The sequence below is a fragment of the Eriocheir sinensis genome, chromosome 58 (genome assembly GCF_024679095.1).
Source record: "Eriocheir sinensis breed Jianghai 21 chromosome 58, ASM2467909v1, whole genome shotgun sequence".
NCBI classification, from domain to species: domain Eukaryota; kingdom Metazoa; phylum Arthropoda; class Malacostraca; order Decapoda; family Varunidae; genus Eriocheir; species Eriocheir sinensis.
Genome location: NC_066566.1, coordinates 7,198,330 through 7,215,771, shown reverse-complemented (window position 1 = coordinate 7,215,771; position 17,442 = coordinate 7,198,330). Strand labels below are relative to the sequence as shown.

Sequence of the window (17,442 nt, the reverse complement as noted above, 5' to 3'; positions counted from 1 at the left end):
ATATAATAATGGAGTGAGTCGATCAGTTGAACCCAAGTCAACTTGACAATGAATGGAAGGGAAAGGAGCAGCTGCTTCAACAGTACGTAAACAATCAGCCTCAAACTCTTGCTGAAGTAAAAGCCCAGCCAGTTAAAAAGGAAGAATTTCGTCAACCCTTTGACTTAAATGAGGTAAAAGAAGAATTGTATAAATCAGCCGAAAGGATTTTTTATGTTACCTAACAAGGAACTTAGCCTTAATGCCAAAGTTTCCTCACCAAAAGGTTGATTTGCAGGATACTGACATGTAAACAACAATTATGTAATCATTCAAATGACCCTGACAGTGTTAGGCATATTACCCACCCTTCTCCAGGTTCAGTCAGTCATCTAGATGCAATGCAGAGCTAGGATAGCAGATATTACGTCAAATGAGGACACAATGCTCTGTCGACATTCTGTGTCCTGACTCCCTTTTATTGTGTCCTTCAATAGCAAGGCAGCATTTAACTGAATTCATTATCTGCAAATGATTCTGGGTGTGAAACCCTGCACTAACATATCAGACAAAATTAGTTATTCTGTGATAGTTATAAGGTCTGCTGAGCCTCCTACGTACGTTTGGTGTAAAGCGCGCGCCCTCTCGGCCACACCTTCCAGAATGCTCCAGTCCTCCCTAAATCGTTCTCTATGGAGTATGGCGGCTTTATTTAGCTGTATACCATTGATGCATCGCCAAAACCTAAATTAGTTTATTTATCGGTGACCCAGAGTAATATTAGACCAACTAGAGGGGAGGAGGGGTAGGGCAAAGGCACACGTTGGCCCCACAACTGGCGTCAAGGGGGCCGTCGGGGGCCATTGGGTCTGGTATCGGGTTCGCCTGGTCACTTACCACATAACCTCCGCCTATCACCCGGTCTTATGGCGCCCTATCGCAAGAGTCCTCCGGAACCCTTTGTTTAGCGCGTTTTTCGCCACGGGAGCTTGGGAGCACGTTGGCCGTTCTCGTCTGTCTCTTCCCTATGGGTCGCTGTTCCGAGGAGCCGGGCCCGCCCTCTCCGGCAGCAGCACGCGGCACATGGTGGTGACACGGGGCCAGCAGCGGCGGCGGCCAGGCGGAGGGAGGGAGGGAGGGGCGGAGGCGGCGCGTTGTGTGTGTGTGGTGTGTGTGTGTGTAGGGGGGGTGGGGGGCGGTTGTCGCTGTGTGTGTGTGGGGCGGGGGGGTTGTCGTTGTGGGGGTCGTTGTGTGTGTGTGGGTTGTCGTTGGAGGTTCGTTGTTGTTGTCGTTGTGGTGGGGGGTCGTCGTCGTTGTATGTGGGGGGGTTGTTGTCGTTGTGGTGGGGGGTTGTTGTCGTTGTGGTAGTGGGTCGTTGTCGTTGTGTGTGTGGGAGGAGGTTGTCGTTGGGGGTTCGTTGTCGTTGTCGTTGTGGTGAGGGGTTGTTGTCGTTGTGGGGGGTTCGTTGTCGTTGTGTGTGGGGGGGTGGGATTGTTGTCGTCGTGGGGGGGGGGGGGAGGGGTCCTTGTCGTTGGGTGCGTGGGAAGGGAACGAATGACCACCATGCTTCTTGTTGCTCCAGGGCGTCAATATTATTATCAACTTAATTCGCCCCTATGAATGTGTCTGCAGTCACAGATCGAATACCTACACCGATTTCAAGGAATAGCCTTCTACGCAACTTCGTTCATCGGACATTGCATCTACATACTTTTATAGGGTCACCCCAGAGTGTTTTGGTTGGCGCTGCACCCCATCATACATATATAGTATTGAGGGTTGGCTTCCTCCTTTACTAAACCCTCGTAATGCTGGCTTTTTCATGCTGGCAGGTCAAGGACAGTAGTCTCCTCCCTTCTCCTTTGTTGTTTTACTTGCAACAATAATCAATCAATCAATCAATCAATCAATCTAAGCCTATTGTTACATCGATACACTTCATATCTCTTCTCGACGCAATAAGACTCGAGCAACTTCCTATTTCGGTGCTGATACAAATAAATGATCTTGCATCTTGCCCACTGTAAGCTCAATGATCTTACCCAATAATGGCTACCGAGTGTACTAGGAAAATTCGGTGGAATCATTATTTCGTGTTATCTAGTTATTTCCGCTGTAGGTACACCAATACTTTTTGAACGCAGTTTATATAACTCCTTCAAGACGGGTACTTCAGCCTTATTGGTGTCCTTGCTGTTTTTATGGTGACATTCCATTCAACCAAGGGCTGTTTTTGCTTGTCTCGATCACCCCCGATTACACACACACACACACACACCATCGCTAGGTTTCCTTATCAGTAAGTGACCACACAGATCCACTGCAATGCTACAAAGTAATGTAGCAGTGAAATAAATATATGAGTTATTAGTATAATTTCGTTCTGAGGTAATATTCTATTCTATAGTCACATCCATCGCATTAATAAAGGCGTCATGCAACGGTTGTCAGCCCTGCAAGGCGACATCAGCGGGAAGGTTGGCATCAGTGTTGGCAGCTGGGAGTTAAAGGTAAACACAGTGGCCGCGTGACGCCCTACAGGTGGTTGACGAGTGGCTGACATGTCCCGAGCCCACGAGCAGCAGCAGGAGGTGAAGTACGTGTACGACCTGCCCTACACCGAGAGGAAGCAGCTCTGCAACATACTGGACTCCAACAATGACTGGGAGAGGCTAGGTAGGTGGGGCATGGCGCTGGGCAGGGCGCGCCCTTGGGAGGTGGGCGGGTCCCGTGAGGGGTTGGCGTGACACTGAACAACAAACTCATTGGTTAAGATTCGTTTTATTACCGTGCCAGTATTTCATTACCTACCTTATGAAACATCATTAGCTCTTCATATATCTTTTCTACAAACGTTCAACAATCATGGGAACGCTTTCAAAATCCAATTCAAGGACTATTTCTTGTTGAAAATAGGGGATGACATTCACGAAAGCGTAGCCTCCTCTGGCGGCGGTGGTGCAGCCGGTGTTGCGAGGAATACCTCCTCGCAGAAATAAGTTGCATATACATGTGGGGGGTCCAGGGGGGCACAGACCCCCCTTTTTAGAAGAGGGGACGAGAGGGGCGAAGCCCCCCCATTAGAAGGTCGTACAGTTCGGTTGAAGTAGTTTAAATATGCTCCTGGTTTAAATATGCTCGGCGGTGGCCGAACTGGTAGCGTACTGGGCCCACATTCACCGCGTGATGGACGACGCGGGTTTGAATCCCCACGCTACCACTCGGATTTTTCAGTCGCCGCCGAGTGGCTTAAAACTACCCACATGCTGTCCTGAAGACCACCCATCAACCTGGACTCAAGAGGAAGCTGTCCAAGCGAATCAAGAACGAGTTCCGGGGGGCAGCATGAGCCAGTGCAAGATGGCGCCACTATAAACACTCGCCTGCGCCAGAACGGGCTGGGCCGACCATCAGGCCCCACCTGGGAGAAGCCTTGGGCTGACTTTCAGGCCCCACCAGGAAGATGCCTATCGGCGCAACAGGCAACGACGTAAAAAAAAAAAAAAACTCTGTGAGCTATTTTGTGGCGGCGGCACCATCGCCGTGGCTGCTGCCAAAGGAGGCTACGCATTCGTGAATATTATCCCCTATTTTCAACAATAAATAGTCCTTGAATTGGATTTTGAAAGCGTTTCCATGATTGTTGAACGTTTGTAGAAAAGATATATGAAGAGCTAGTGATGTTTCATAAGGTAGGTAATGAAATACTGGCACGGTACTAAAATGAATATTTACCAACTCATTTGGTATTTAACCCTAAAAATGCCAAATTCACTGGGGGGTTGACAATTCCCAGGGGGTATTCCAGAAGCTCACCCATCTTAGCAAAGGACACCTTGGTGCTATATGAAGTATGTGCTCATATAACACATTACTATATTGCTGTGCCATCACAAATCATTCATTCATGAGATAGCATTTCTGTGTTTTGCAACAAAGACAATTTATTCAAAGTACTAAAATCTAGAAAAAAAGTTTCGTCCACCAATTCACCAAGGGTGAATTTCTGGAAGATACTAACGCTTTTTAGAAATTTTCACGCTACATCTCACCATCTCTCGTCTTCAAATATTATGTACGGTATATAATTCATTTTTACACGGGTTAGACTTTCTTTATTTGTTATTTTTTTGGTTTTTATATCTGGTCCATTTTTCTTCTGTCGACAATAGCCTTTTGATGTTTCTTTTCTTCTTATCCTCACACAATTAATACTTGTCAGTTATATTCCTTATTTCTTTTTGTTATGTTTCTCCATTTTTTTCCTTGCTTTGTCCCTTATCTCTTTTGCCCTTTCACTTCTCATTGTAACACTCCTTTTTTCCTTTCCCTCGCTTTATATAGTGGTACATATTTTGCAACACCTTGGTTTTATATCATTAGGAAAAGATCGTATTTGCTCAGCACATTCATTACTTTTTTCATCTCATTCCTTTCAGTTTAACTGAGGAATCGTTTTAACTTTAATGCTCTTTTTCACAAAGTTCTTCCTAGTCTTCTTGTGCATCTCATTTTGCTTACCGGTATGTGTGTTTGCGTGTGCGTGTGAATTCATGTGTGTGTGTCTTTGTGTCTGTGTGTTCATGCCTACAAGAGTGACTGAGTGAGTGATGAGCACAGTTGGCATTAAAAGCCTGCCCCACCCCCTTCTCCCCCCCAAAAATGGCCCCAGAAAAACAAAAAAATGCTCTTAAAAATTGTAACACATCAGTCAGAGGCACTGGATATCATTTGACCTAAAGAGTTGCCCACTGATAATATTGGCGAGGTGCACAAAGTTGTGAATCTAAATATGTCTAGGAGTGGACATTTGTAACCACTTTCATGGTTTACAATGATTAACATTTGAATAATATTTAAATACTATGTAGTGAAAGCCATTTCAATGGATTCTCTCTCCTCAGACTGTAATTGTCTGTTTAATTTTAAAAGGTCTCTCATACAAAGCTGATTTGTATAAAAAGTATTGATAATGGTAATGATGGTAAAATTGATAATGATGTTAAAAGTAAAGTAAAAGTGCAGAAGGAGTGTTGTGACCTCAGGTGGCTCCCATATGAACCTGAAGTGGGGTGAGTTGGAGGAGTTCCGTCGTGCTGAGAAGTGTGGCGAGTCCCCGACCAACCGACTGCTACAGGCATGGGGGCAGCAGAACCACACTGTTATGGAGCTGTTCCTCCTCCTGTGGCAGATGAAACACTTCCAGGCCATGAGAGCACTTCAGTCTTGCAGTGAGTGATGTATTAGTATGTCATTATGATTTTGTGTATTCAAAGCAAAAGATGACAGACCGAATTATTAAATGTGTACAATGTTTTTACACACTGTTCTTTTAGAGGACACTGCTCAATATTTTCCAGAGACATTGGTTATGATGACAAAAAAAATTTTGGTTGTTTATTCTCACAGGGAGATAGAAAATCATAATTTACAAGTAAAATAATATTGTGACTAAAATTTAGTAACTCCAGCACCTACCATGTGTGGGAAGAAGCAGCCATATTTGCTTCTTTTTGCACAAAGGAGGCTAGTGTTTTGGGCTCAGTACTTCACCTCTCTATCACTCAACTAACTTTTGCAGTTCCAGAAAAGTATCACCGCTTGATCAATGATCCTGAGTCTCGAGTCACTGAAGTGTTCATGGAAAAGAAGCCTGTAAAGGGAGTTGTAATCCAAGAGCCTCCCCAACCTGCAGCTGCAACAGGTCAGCACATTGTACAGGCAAGTCGTGACAGCTCAGCAAGGCCCCACAACACACCATCAACCTCAACTGTCCCCCAAGTTAGCTCTCAGAGGACTGAGGAAAAATCATCATTGTCATTAAGCCAGCAAACAACGGAGCAGTTACATTTGGTGAGTTTGTTATTGATTATGATTGAAGTGTTTTCTATTTTGTCCTCTATGAATGTTTATTTTGAGACAGTACAGATAGTCCTTGAGTTATGATGTTTGTGACTTACAACCACTTGTACTTACAACCAGGTTAAATAATAATAATAATAGGTTAAGCAATGAGTTGATATTTTGAATATCCCATTGTGGATAAAGCAGCTCTTCTTTACACAGTGTTCCTGGGTGTATTACCCCCTCCCCACCTCCATGCTGCTGTCCTCATATGCTCGCACTACCCCAGCCCACCCACACTTCCACTTAAGTAGCCTGTGGAGCTCACACTGTAAACACTGCTTACACTACAGTTGCTACTTTACCAGTTTATAGGTCTAGTCTGATGTACTAGCATGCCACTAGGTCTAGTAGATGCCAGTTACCTAAATCTAGCAATATGTTTGTATAGCAAACTGTAGGCCTATAAGCTGGTAAGTAGTGACTGTAGCATGAATTCCACAGGCAACTGAGGGGAAAGTGTGGATGGGCTGTGGCACATTTGATTCACCCATTAGCCACACAACTCCAGACAGGTGAGGGGGTGAGCCAAACCAGTTAGTCAATTAGCCGAGTACAACAAAAATGGTGTCCCACAACAATAGCTCCCTCACAATATTCCAGCAGCAGCTCTTATAGGTGACCATTTACCAGGAGCATCAATTGTTGTTGAACAAAACAGTTGTAGAAGGTAAGAAGATGCAGCAGAGGTGACACTGGCCACACTTATATGAATTTGACACCTTTGTGTACAAACACTGCTCCCCTCCTGCTCGCACAACCCCCTGCACAATGACTTGATGAGGCATTTGGCTAAAACTGCTATCTTGTCAAAACTTATTGGCTCCATTGCATAACATTGCACAATGTCGCATGGCTAACAGGTTAAATGAACACGGAGCTGGGGTGAAGTGAGTGCCTGAGAACAGCAGCAGGGTAGGGAGAGAGTAGGAAATGTGGGAACACTGCTCTTTTCATGTCGAAATATTTTATTAATATTTCATTTTATTTTTTACTGCAAATTTTTACTTATGACCAGTTTAACTTAGGCCTGCCTGTTGGAACTAAGCCCCGTCAACTCGAGGACTATCTGTATATAATGTCACTTTACTTTGCTTGTACTTCAGAAACACTTCCAATCCAAGGAATTAAAATCCTTGAATTTCAAAAGATAGATGTGAATAGACCAATTAGTATTTGGAATTCATTGCACACTAATTTTGTATTTTGTCAATCCACTATCAGAATTACAGTGTGGAGGGGGCCTGTGCTCTGGATCCCTCTCACTACCACAATCTTCAGAAGCTTGACCAGAAGCTGTCTAACCCCAACTACTGTTCTTCCTCAAAAGTCCCAGTGTCTCTCCTGTGTCCAGCATCTGACAGACACCCACCCACCACATGTGCCTCCATCACTCACCAGTCAACAACCCATGAGTCCCCTTCTTTGCCTGTGACTCACACAGCTAGCTTGCCCAAGTCAGAATTTCCTTCAATAGCAAGCTCTAAGAAAGCCATTGGTTTTGTGTCTACTGCTTCCAACCCCAATAAGACCCTTAGTCTTACAGCAACAGCTTCCAACCCTAAGAAAGCCCAGCAAGCAATCCTTATGTCCCATTCGTCGTCACCAACTCACGCAGCTGACTTATCTAAGTTACAAATTTCATCTGAAACAATCCCTAAGAAAGCACCTACTGCATCCAACCCCAATAAAACCCTCAGCCTTAAACCAACACCTTCCAACCCTTTGAAAGCCCTTAGCATTGCCCCAACAGCATCCAAGAAAATCCTGAGATTTCCTTCAGATGATGGGGCGGAGAGGAAGATTAACAACAATGAAGGTCTTAGGTAAGGACTGTTGTGACACATTCTCTTATGAGCTGAATGGTTTTTATTTTTAACAACAGAAAGAGTGGAGAGTTCTGAAGCTGATAGCCAAAGAAAAGTTTTGAATATACACCAACTCAGTTTAAGGGATCTTAGTGTGATATGAAATTATCTTTTATCTTTATAGAACTGTTTGGAAATGAGTTATTGGAAAAGACCATGAGATGTGATCTGAGTTTATATTTTGAGTAATAGAGATGTGCACAGAATATTTGGCTTAAATGATAAAAGGAGAAGGAGAAAGGAATTAGTGTGTCCAACAATCAACCTCCAGTCTCTCAATCAGTACCGTTTTGACTCACATAATGGAAAATGCTGTCACCAAGAAATCATATCTTGATCTTGATAATTAATTCACATTAATCATAATAATAATAATTAATTCTATTCATTAACACATACATATACAAATAGAAAAAAAGTTGTATTTGTATAGACTCTTTCATGTGCCATATATTGATATAATAAGAGATTTTGAAAGTAACTAATGAACAAATTGTGGTACGATGTTAAGATATGCTTTCCAGAGAGGTTTTGGCTGCAAACTCGTACATCATTATGTGTTCTCTTTCTCACAACTTCATTAACCCTCACAGCGTCGGCGTCGTACATGTACGACACAGGCTGAGTCACCTTCCCAGCGTCGGCGTCGTACATATCTGATAGCGACAATTCTGACTTACCGTGACTCAGATGTCATTTTGACACTTTTCATGACTTAAACCTATGTTTTTCAGCATTTCTGACATAATGGGAGAAAAATTTTTTGAAAGTGCCGGCGCTGGGGGGACCCACTTTTCAAAAATTTTTTTCCCAGTATATCAGAAATGCTAAAAAACAATGAAAAGTGTCAAAATGACATCTGAGTCACGGTGTGTGCTGGGAAATGTTCCGACGCCATGGGGGTTAATTGTGTTTTGAGTCCAAGTTTTTGCCGAGTTTCTAGTATTAAAATGTTTTGTACATTATAGTTTAGCTTACCCTCCAAAATGTTTTATATTGCACCACTGGCTACTATATTTTCTCAATTTTAGGAGTATGCCATCCAGTATCAAAATATTAACATACGGCATTTAAATGCTGAGGGAGTTCTCCTTTCTTTAGTTTTGAAGAGTTTTCTACACGAAGTCCATTTCAATCTGATCACCAATAGTCTAGCACATCTTTTTTTTATTTTTTTTTTTTTTTTTTCTCAGGCAGAGATAATACAGTGCTTCACAATGCTCTTTTTTTTCTTAAAAAAAAAAAAAAAAAGTGTGAGCTGAATCGCACTCTCAAACTAATCACGCTTCCCCCCAGAAGTGCTTGGGGCAGACTGAGTGGGAGGTAGGAGGAAAGGGGTGGATGATGGAAAGGACTAGGAAGAGAAGGAGGTGGGAAAGAAAAGCACTCCATCACTAGAGCTTACATAAGGACATGTGCGGGTGGATGGAAGGAGATGGATGAACCTTTGAAAGGACAAAGGAGAGAGGAAGGTGGATAGGGAGAGCTTGGGTGAGAGGGTAGTTGGGACGGTAAAAGACAGGATGGAGGGACGGTTTGTTGACATTAAAATTTAAAGCACGTCACAATCCACTGTCATCATAACAACAAGCTATGTCACCGAATCTGTATTTCACCACCATATTTAATGTGACAAGAGTACATTGTGATCAACCAGGTCTTCATAAGTGAAATAGTGATTATTACAAATGCAATAACATGGGCCTTGGTGGCAAAGTACATTGTGTTTTAATAACACAATTTATTGTTTTATAGACATGTCAAATTCTATTTTGGAGCAATATGACTCCTGTAGTACCACCTCTCCTCCCTCTCTTGTCCTTATCAACTTCCCTTCCAACACTCCCTCACGTTTTATCTAACCTCTTCCTGAGTCACACCTCCAGTTTTTTCTCCTGCCATATGCCATGCTAGTCAAAGAGCATGTGCTCTAATTGAACTTTTCATCCACCTCACACCATAACCAATATGAAAACTATATGTTTATTGAAGATTTTCTACTCAAAATAGAATAAGATATTCTTTTGCAACACTTGTAACACCCTTTATGCAAAAAACAAGGGAATGTTATGACAGGAGGGTTTGGGTGGCCTGAACACCTACATGACCAGTTGTGTTGTCCACCTGTTAGCAGTGGTTTATCCAACCTTAAGTCCTCCATGTCATTCCAGCTTCCTTCCGTCCTCCTTTATAGCCTTCCTTATCACTAAAATCCATTAAAGATAGTGAATAGCCTCAGCTGACATTTGCTTGAGAAAGCTATTAGAGACATAAAACATTTCTCCTTCCTCCACTTCCATATCACTAAGATTCATCAGTAGGATGGGGTGGAAGCCCTAGTGAGGCATTCAGCTCAAGAGCTCATAACACAGTAAAGTAATTCATTGGCAGACAGGGAGATGAAACATGTGCCTAATATCCATGATTAATGTACTACTAGTATCCAGTTGTCCAGCGCATAAAAAAAAAAAAAAAAAAAAAAAATGACCTGGCACAAAGCCAGTCCCCTGCAAACTGGATTACCTTACATTACCATATAAAAAATATTAAAGCTGATTTGCAAGTCAGTATGAACATACTAAAGCACTAATTTCTATTCTAAAATTAATTGTGCACCTACAACGAGGTTAGAATCACATGGGTGCCTTGGTGTTATATATGCAGACTATCAATTTTGTATACTGACATCTACAATGTCCTGGGATGCTTCTGTTTGCATAGTTTATGTTTCACTTATCTTAATCAATTATTTAGCTGGTAATGCTTTTTTTTTTTTTTTTTATACAAAAGATAATAATTGTGCCTACCTATACAATTATGAATATATTAGAAGGCACAAAAAGGAGGCAGACATTGTATGCAAGTATATGAACATAAAAATACTTGACAGCAACTGTAGGATGCCCTGCTGGTCTGACATAAATTAGTAAAAAATTTAAAATTGCCATCATCACAGTTCTTGATTGTAGCTAGCAGGAAAATACCATCTCAAAATTCAAGACTATCAAGGAGGAAACTGTTGGACACATTAAATGAGTGACTGATTAGACAGCACACTAAAGTGCAGTGGTCACCTGGAGAGATTGAGGGAAAATTAAATGAAGGAGATGCAACAGTTTTTCAGTATTTTGGTGAAGGAACGCTAGCATAATGAGAAAATTGGAATATGCAGATTTGAGATGGATGGACTGGATAAGACAAATGTCTTTACTGTGGCCATCCTTTGAGGGAGCTCAGTGTATTGATCAAGTTGACATGATGTCATGACTGATTAAGTAATCAACCTTGTATGTGCTATGAACCAGATTTATTTCCCTTAGTTTACGTTCCAGTAACATTGTAAATACATGTGACAAAGTTACTGCCTTTGAGGATTGTAGATATGTGATGTCACAACAGCTGTAGAGTGTCTCAGCCTTTTATCTATCTGTCTATGTATCCCAGTCACCTCAAGAGAACTTCCCCAAGGGAGTGGCTACAACAGAGGCATTTCCAATTTTCCCTGGTCAGGCATTCTATCTCATCACATCCAGCCCCTCACCTGTCACATGTCCCCGAGACAACCCATAAATTCTTCATATCAACCTTGTCATAGACCTTTTCCAGATTCAGGAAAACAAGAAAAAGCTTCCTACCATTCTTCATTTTCAATGCAAATATGTCTCAGTCTCAACAAAAGTTATCTTGTAGTTTTGTCATTACTGATGCAGGCAGTTGATAGACATTACCTGTGTTACAGGACCTTTGCAGAGGTGTCTTGTGAGGACAATAATCAAGAAGACCTGAAGAGCAAAGCCATTAATGCACCTTATGACCCAGACCAGGACTACTTAAAAAAGGTAAATCCAAGTGCGAGTCGTAAGGTTTAGGTACAGCTTACTCCTGACATATTATACATTTTGTGTACTAGAAACTTATTCATTGAATGCCAGTCTATTATTGCAGTTTAAAATCGACCTTCCATGCTGACACCCTGCCTGGTCAAACTTTTTTATCTTTGCCTTTCAGCATCTACCATATTTCATGGCGTATAACGTGCACCTTTTTCACATAAAAAATGCCTGAAAGTTTACCCTGTGCACTATACGCCAAAGGTACAAATTTTTATTGATTTTTTTTCTTCTTGGGGGTGTTGTTGTAAGGGTCACTTTTTTTTGTCTTGTCCAATAACAAGTGCAAACTCACATTTATTATTATTTATGATCCTTCGTAGTCCATAGCTGTCTCATAATGTTACCATAGAATACAGGGCGATCAAATAACTACTATACAAAAATGAAATTGGTGGAGGATCGCCCATGCCTTGTTGTTATCCCGCTTTTCCGTTGTGCGCCGACACGACCCGACCGCCATTTGCATTGTTTTGTTCGAGCAGTACAAGCTACATAAAAAATCATATTGGAAAAAAATATCCATGTGTTCATTATTAATTATTAATATTAGTGAGAATAATGGGGTAAATATGATATCAGAAACTGTACGTCATGAGTCTTGTATGAGGAGTTATTTCACGCAACACCAGCCCGGCCGCCATTTGCATTGTTTGAAAACCACACAACCGCACCCATACAACAAACAGCTGCATGCTGCGTGTCACCAGAACCGTGTGAATTGTGTCTTGCCTAGTTGTCTGTCATAACTTATGAGTGATGTTGAGAATAATATGCTAATTATGATATCAGAAGCTGTGCATCATCAGTATGTACGAGGAGATATTTCGCGCAACATCAGCCCGGCCACCATTTGCATTGTTTGAAAACCACACAAGCACACCCATACAACAAACAGCTGTATGCCGCATGTCACCAGAACCGTGTGAATTGTGTCTTGCCTAGTTGTCTGTCATAACCTACGAGTGATGGTGAGAATAATATGCTAATTATGATATCAGAAGCTGTGCATCATCAGTATGTACGGGGATGTATTTCTCACAACACCAGCCCGGCCGCCATTTTCATTGCTTTACTCAAGGACACTTGTCAATTGAAGCAGTAAAGATTACACCAAAAATATATAAATTTCGGGAAACTGTACATCGTCAGTGTTCTTTAACCTTACATATTTCTGAGCATTTTAAGAACTATATTTTTTTCTCCAAAATTGTTGTCTTAAAGTTTGGGGTGCGCGTTATACGCCACGAAATACGGTACCTTTCCTTCCTGATGGAGGTATGCCTACACACAGCCTGTGCCTAAGAGGGGTGACTGCTCTAATCCTTCAAACTGTTGCTGTATTGTCTATATAAAGCCATTGAAACAATTCTTAACAGGAAAGTTCTTAAGCATCTATCAACTTCTGACCTCTCTGATTGCCAGTAGCTCTGGGTTCCACAAGAAGCATTCCTTCCAATGATCTTCTTGCCTTCCTGGCTCTTGGTCATCCTCTCTTAACCATTTTAGTGAAACTCTCCCTGTTGCCTTAGACATCTCGAAAACTTTTGACAGAGTCTGGCACAAATCCTTGCCTTCTAAACTACCCTCCTATGGATTTTATCCCTCTCTCTGTACTTTAATCCTCGGTTTCTTTTCCGACTGATCTATCTCTGCTGTGGTTGACAGTCTCTGTTCTCCTAAATCTCATCAGTGGTGTCCAGCAAGCTCTGTTCTATCTCCCACTATGAGAAGTGTAGGGTTTTCCACAACAGTCGTTAAGGAAATTAAAGTGGCAAAAAGGAACATGTTTCCCCAACAAGATTCAGCATTTGACATCCGTTAACACCTGTGGGCAGTTCTCCAATATCTGTCCACTGTGTGGTCTCAGGAATCCTACATTGGCTTTTCCCTTCGTCTCACCTCCTCCCCAAGAGAGGCACCATAACAGATTAATGCTCACTTTTCATGTGTGGGCTAGAGCTCGCCCCCATTTACTGTACCTCTTTCCCTGCTTATCTTTCTTCCCTATCTATCTCACTGTTGATGGTGGTGGGCTAGCTCAGCAGGTATGGTGCTTGGCTTGCTACTGAAAGGTTACAAGTTCAACCCCAGCTCATAGGAGTTTCTCTGTGAAAGAGATAGCAGCACTTTTGTGACCCTAGCAAAGCTGTATACCTTTAACAACCTAGCTCAGGGGGACTCTTTAATAACCTTTTTAATTTCTCACTGTTGATGAGTATCAATATGCCAAAAAGGCTTCACTTCCTTGAATCCAAATCCTCCATCACTCCACAGGAGAAGAGGACCTATCAATAAGCTGAACTATCGGTGTCGGTATCACAAAAGTTGGCGGGTATAATCCTTCAGGGCTGGACTCGCAGACTTGGCGTCATTGCTTGGGTGCGGTCTCTGTGCCGATCATTGGCCTGTAGTTTACAGGGGGTCCTCGGGTTACGATGGTCTCGACATACGTCGTTTCGTGGTTACGACATGGTCCCCATAAATTGTTAAATGATTCTTGTTTCAACTTCGACGTTTTCTTCGTAAATACAAACTTTGCGAGGGAACTAGTGTGTTGAGCGCAGCGGAAGAATACGTTGTCACCAAACGTTGTACTGAGCCTGGCGCGTTGTTTACATTCCGCTTATACGCCATTTGGTTTGTGTTCTTTTTCATTGACTTTTGTCCTTCATTATGTCTCCCAGGCATAAGGCAGACTCTTCTGATGGCAGTGCTTGTAAGAATAGGAAAGCCATCACAATGGAAGTGAAATTAGACATTGTGAAATGATTGGAAAAGGGAGAAATGGTGACAAACATTGTTCGTCTGCTGAACTTTTTTGTTATGTTTTTCATTTTATTATTTTATATTTATGGCCTAGAAGTGTTTTTCATATAAATATTTACTATCTAATTATGACTTTACTACTGCGTAAGCACAGGTGAATGGTTTAGATGCTTATGGCACTTTGATTTGAGGGTTGGGGCTGACAGTTCCTTCTAATAAAGGCTGTGTTTTCCTCATCTGATTCTGTGCCCGAGTATTCACAGCCAGTGGCCTTGACTCCTCATAAGCCTCTTCTTGCTCCCAAAAGAGCTCTCAATGTGATCGTAATTGGGAGAGCTGAAAGTAACTTTTTCAAGCCTCGAAAGTTGTGTTAAAGGTGAACACAGTGACGGTAGAAGCATTGAACTCCAACCCCTTGTCTTATCAGGAAGGCTGAGTCCCCGTTATTGTGCAACTTCGCTTTGGCGGCCATCCTGTAGGTCAGTCTCATTTTGGTGATGATGGAAGTGATACTGAAAAACCTGAGGATGCATCCCACCACCCTTCAGGGTTATCAAATTCAGAATATGAGGGTAATTAAGGGGCTTTGTAGTGGGGTTGAGTGCGGGGAGGGAGAGGGCTGCTCCCCACATCACGACACCCACAACCTACACACTGCTCCAAACAAAGGGCTGCTGCAAGCCAAAAGATATTGCACTTCATCAGGTCACCACAGAAACACTACATGACTGAGAGACTTCGAGTTTGTGGCAGATTAAAGAGAAAGGATGGATTAAGGAAATGCCCTTAAATTTAAAGCTATTGCTTTAGGCAGAGCCATGAAATTGAAATGGAAAGTGAGCAATTTTCGGGAAATTGTCAGAACATCCCCTCCATTTAGGGGTTAATAGGGTTTTAAAAGAACCGAGAAGGACACGTAACAATTCAGATTCAACGAAGACATTAGCGAGACTTGGTTCACTACTAGAGTCATGGATGAGTGGAACAGACTTGGAAGTCATGTGAGTGCCTATACCATAGATATATTGAAGAAAAGGTTGAATAAATTCATGGATAATGAGGTGAGGAGGTTGGACTTACAGGTGCTGCCTTGTATAGGCCAACCAGCCTCTTGCAGACTCCTTATGTTCTTATGTTGTTAAAAGAATATTGTCCTCTGCAGGTGGAGGAGAAGTATGCCAGGGAAGTAGCACACAAAGGCAATGAAAGGAGGACATCTGAAAGGTCCACTAGTGCTTCTAGCAACTCCATCACTGTGGGTCAGGTAGCTGATGCCCCTCCACCCTCCCCCAACCAACTGCAACAACAGCTGCAAGAACAACAACAGCAGCAGCCTTCCTCCTCCAGAAAAATCTCCAGTAAGAAGGCAGTAACTGTGTTGAGAACCTGCTGGAGAGAATAGGAGGTTCAGAGGGGAGGGTTTTGCCAGAAATACCTCGCTGTTGGGTTGGTGCCACAGATGGTGTTGTTGTTGCCAGTTTTTTAACCAGATCAATTCTGAAACCAACACTTGATATGATAGTTTCTTCCTTCATAGCATACATACATGTACAACCATCATCCTTTCTAGAATAATTGCTTTTTGGGGCAGAAACAGGCCTCATCAGCTCCCTTCATTATTCATGTTTAGGCACGGTATTATAACTGACCTATGATCTTAAAGCATACATCGTACTAACCTTCACAAGTTAGAAATACTGTTTCTTTTCATTCAAGATGTGTCAGATGCTGAGAGTCCCTACAGCAGTGTGCCAGTGATCCCCTACAAGGAGCTGGAGGAAGCCACTGCCCTCTTCAGCCAACACAACCTGCTGGGACGGGGAGGCTTTGGTGCTGTCTACAAAGGCACATGGAAAAACACGGAGGTGGCCATCAAGAGGATCGAGCCGGTAAGTTAGTTAAGCCAACATTTTCTTTTTCCTCATTTTGAAGGGCTGGTTACCCTTGCAAGCTGTTGGGCATAGGCCAGCTCACCTAGGATTAGACTGCTTACTACAATGCTCTCGAACATTTTTGTGAACTTATTATTGAACACAAGGTGTCTAATAGTTAAAGGGTTAAAAGCTTACAAAGCTTTAAAAAAAGCTTTCTAAAATAAGAAGTTAGGACATGTATACAAGTAGGTAGTACCGTGAATAAGTGCTCTATGATTACTGTGGAAGTGAAACACATGGGATCATTCCTTTGATATACACATTGATGGATGTATAAGAGAAATCAAAGTGAGAGTGGGAGGTAGTGGTACTAAACTGAGTATCAATGGTGTGGAGCAGCCATTAGTGGCAAGTTTGTTTGTGGGTGACACTGCCCTGTTGGCTGAAAGTGAGAGTAAGTTACAGAAAGTAGAGGATGAGTTTAACAAGAGTTGTAAGACAAGAGCAAATGTTGCTAAAAAAGAAAAATTTCTGTGCCTCCTTAACTGTTAAAAAATGTATTGTTTCCCCAACCCTGACCTTTGCCTCTGAAACCCATGCATAGAATAAGGCTCAACAGGCAAGGATATGTGCAGCAGAAATTGCTACATGAGGAGAGCATATGGTTTAACAAGATGGTATGGCATGAGTAAAGAAGAAGTGTACAGGAGATGTACTATGGATGGGAGAGCAAGAGTGTTGAATGTAAAGTGGTGAAATGGGCAAAGCAAAGTTTACTGAGATCTGGATATGTTATGAGAATGCAGAATAGTGGTTATGAGAAGAGTTTATGATGGAAAATAGGAAGGTAGGGAGGCCACTATATTCTTTCATTAGGAAATTAAACGGAGCCACACTCCCCTTTTTTTTTACTTGATTTTGGTTGGCCAAGTGGCAGCCAATCAACACTCACACTGTCACAGCTGCATGTGGAATGTACAAAAGTATAATACAACACCCGAAAATCACCATGAAGTATCAACTTAATGCAATTTCACCATTGAAGATTTTTAGGACCTAAAGTGTCTAGGACTACATTGTACGAGACACGAATAATAGCCATAAGTACACTGTTTACTGGAATACAAATAAAAATATAAACATTCATATAGCCTACTG

The 17,442-nt window shown here is 42.2% G+C and overlaps 1 protein-coding gene across 2 annotated transcripts in view; it reads left to right on the top strand.

Annotated features, from left to right (window-relative positions):
- Positions 1-2,256: 2,256 nt before the first annotated feature.
- Positions 2,257-17,442, top strand: part of LOC126985105 (uncharacterized) — a 34,693-nt gene continuing 19,507 nt past the window's right edge. Inside the window, exons 1-7 of one of the 2 annotated variants that reach the window (XM_050839562.1) lie at positions 2,257-2,655; positions 5,025-5,210; positions 5,561-5,832; positions 7,108-7,709; positions 11,491-11,590; positions 15,573-15,768; positions 16,127-16,299. In XM_050839562.1, coding sequence (XP_050695519.1) covers positions 2,541-2,655; positions 5,025-5,210; positions 5,561-5,832; positions 7,108-7,709; positions 11,491-11,590; positions 15,573-15,768; positions 16,127-16,299 — 1,644 coding nt within the window. In that variant the 5' untranslated portion in view covers positions 2,257-2,540. Of the gene's footprint in view, positions 2,656-5,004; positions 5,211-5,560; positions 5,833-7,107; positions 7,710-11,490; positions 11,591-15,572; positions 15,769-16,126; positions 16,300-17,442 lie in introns of both variants that reach the window. The other variant, XM_050839564.1, reaches the window with a different exon arrangement.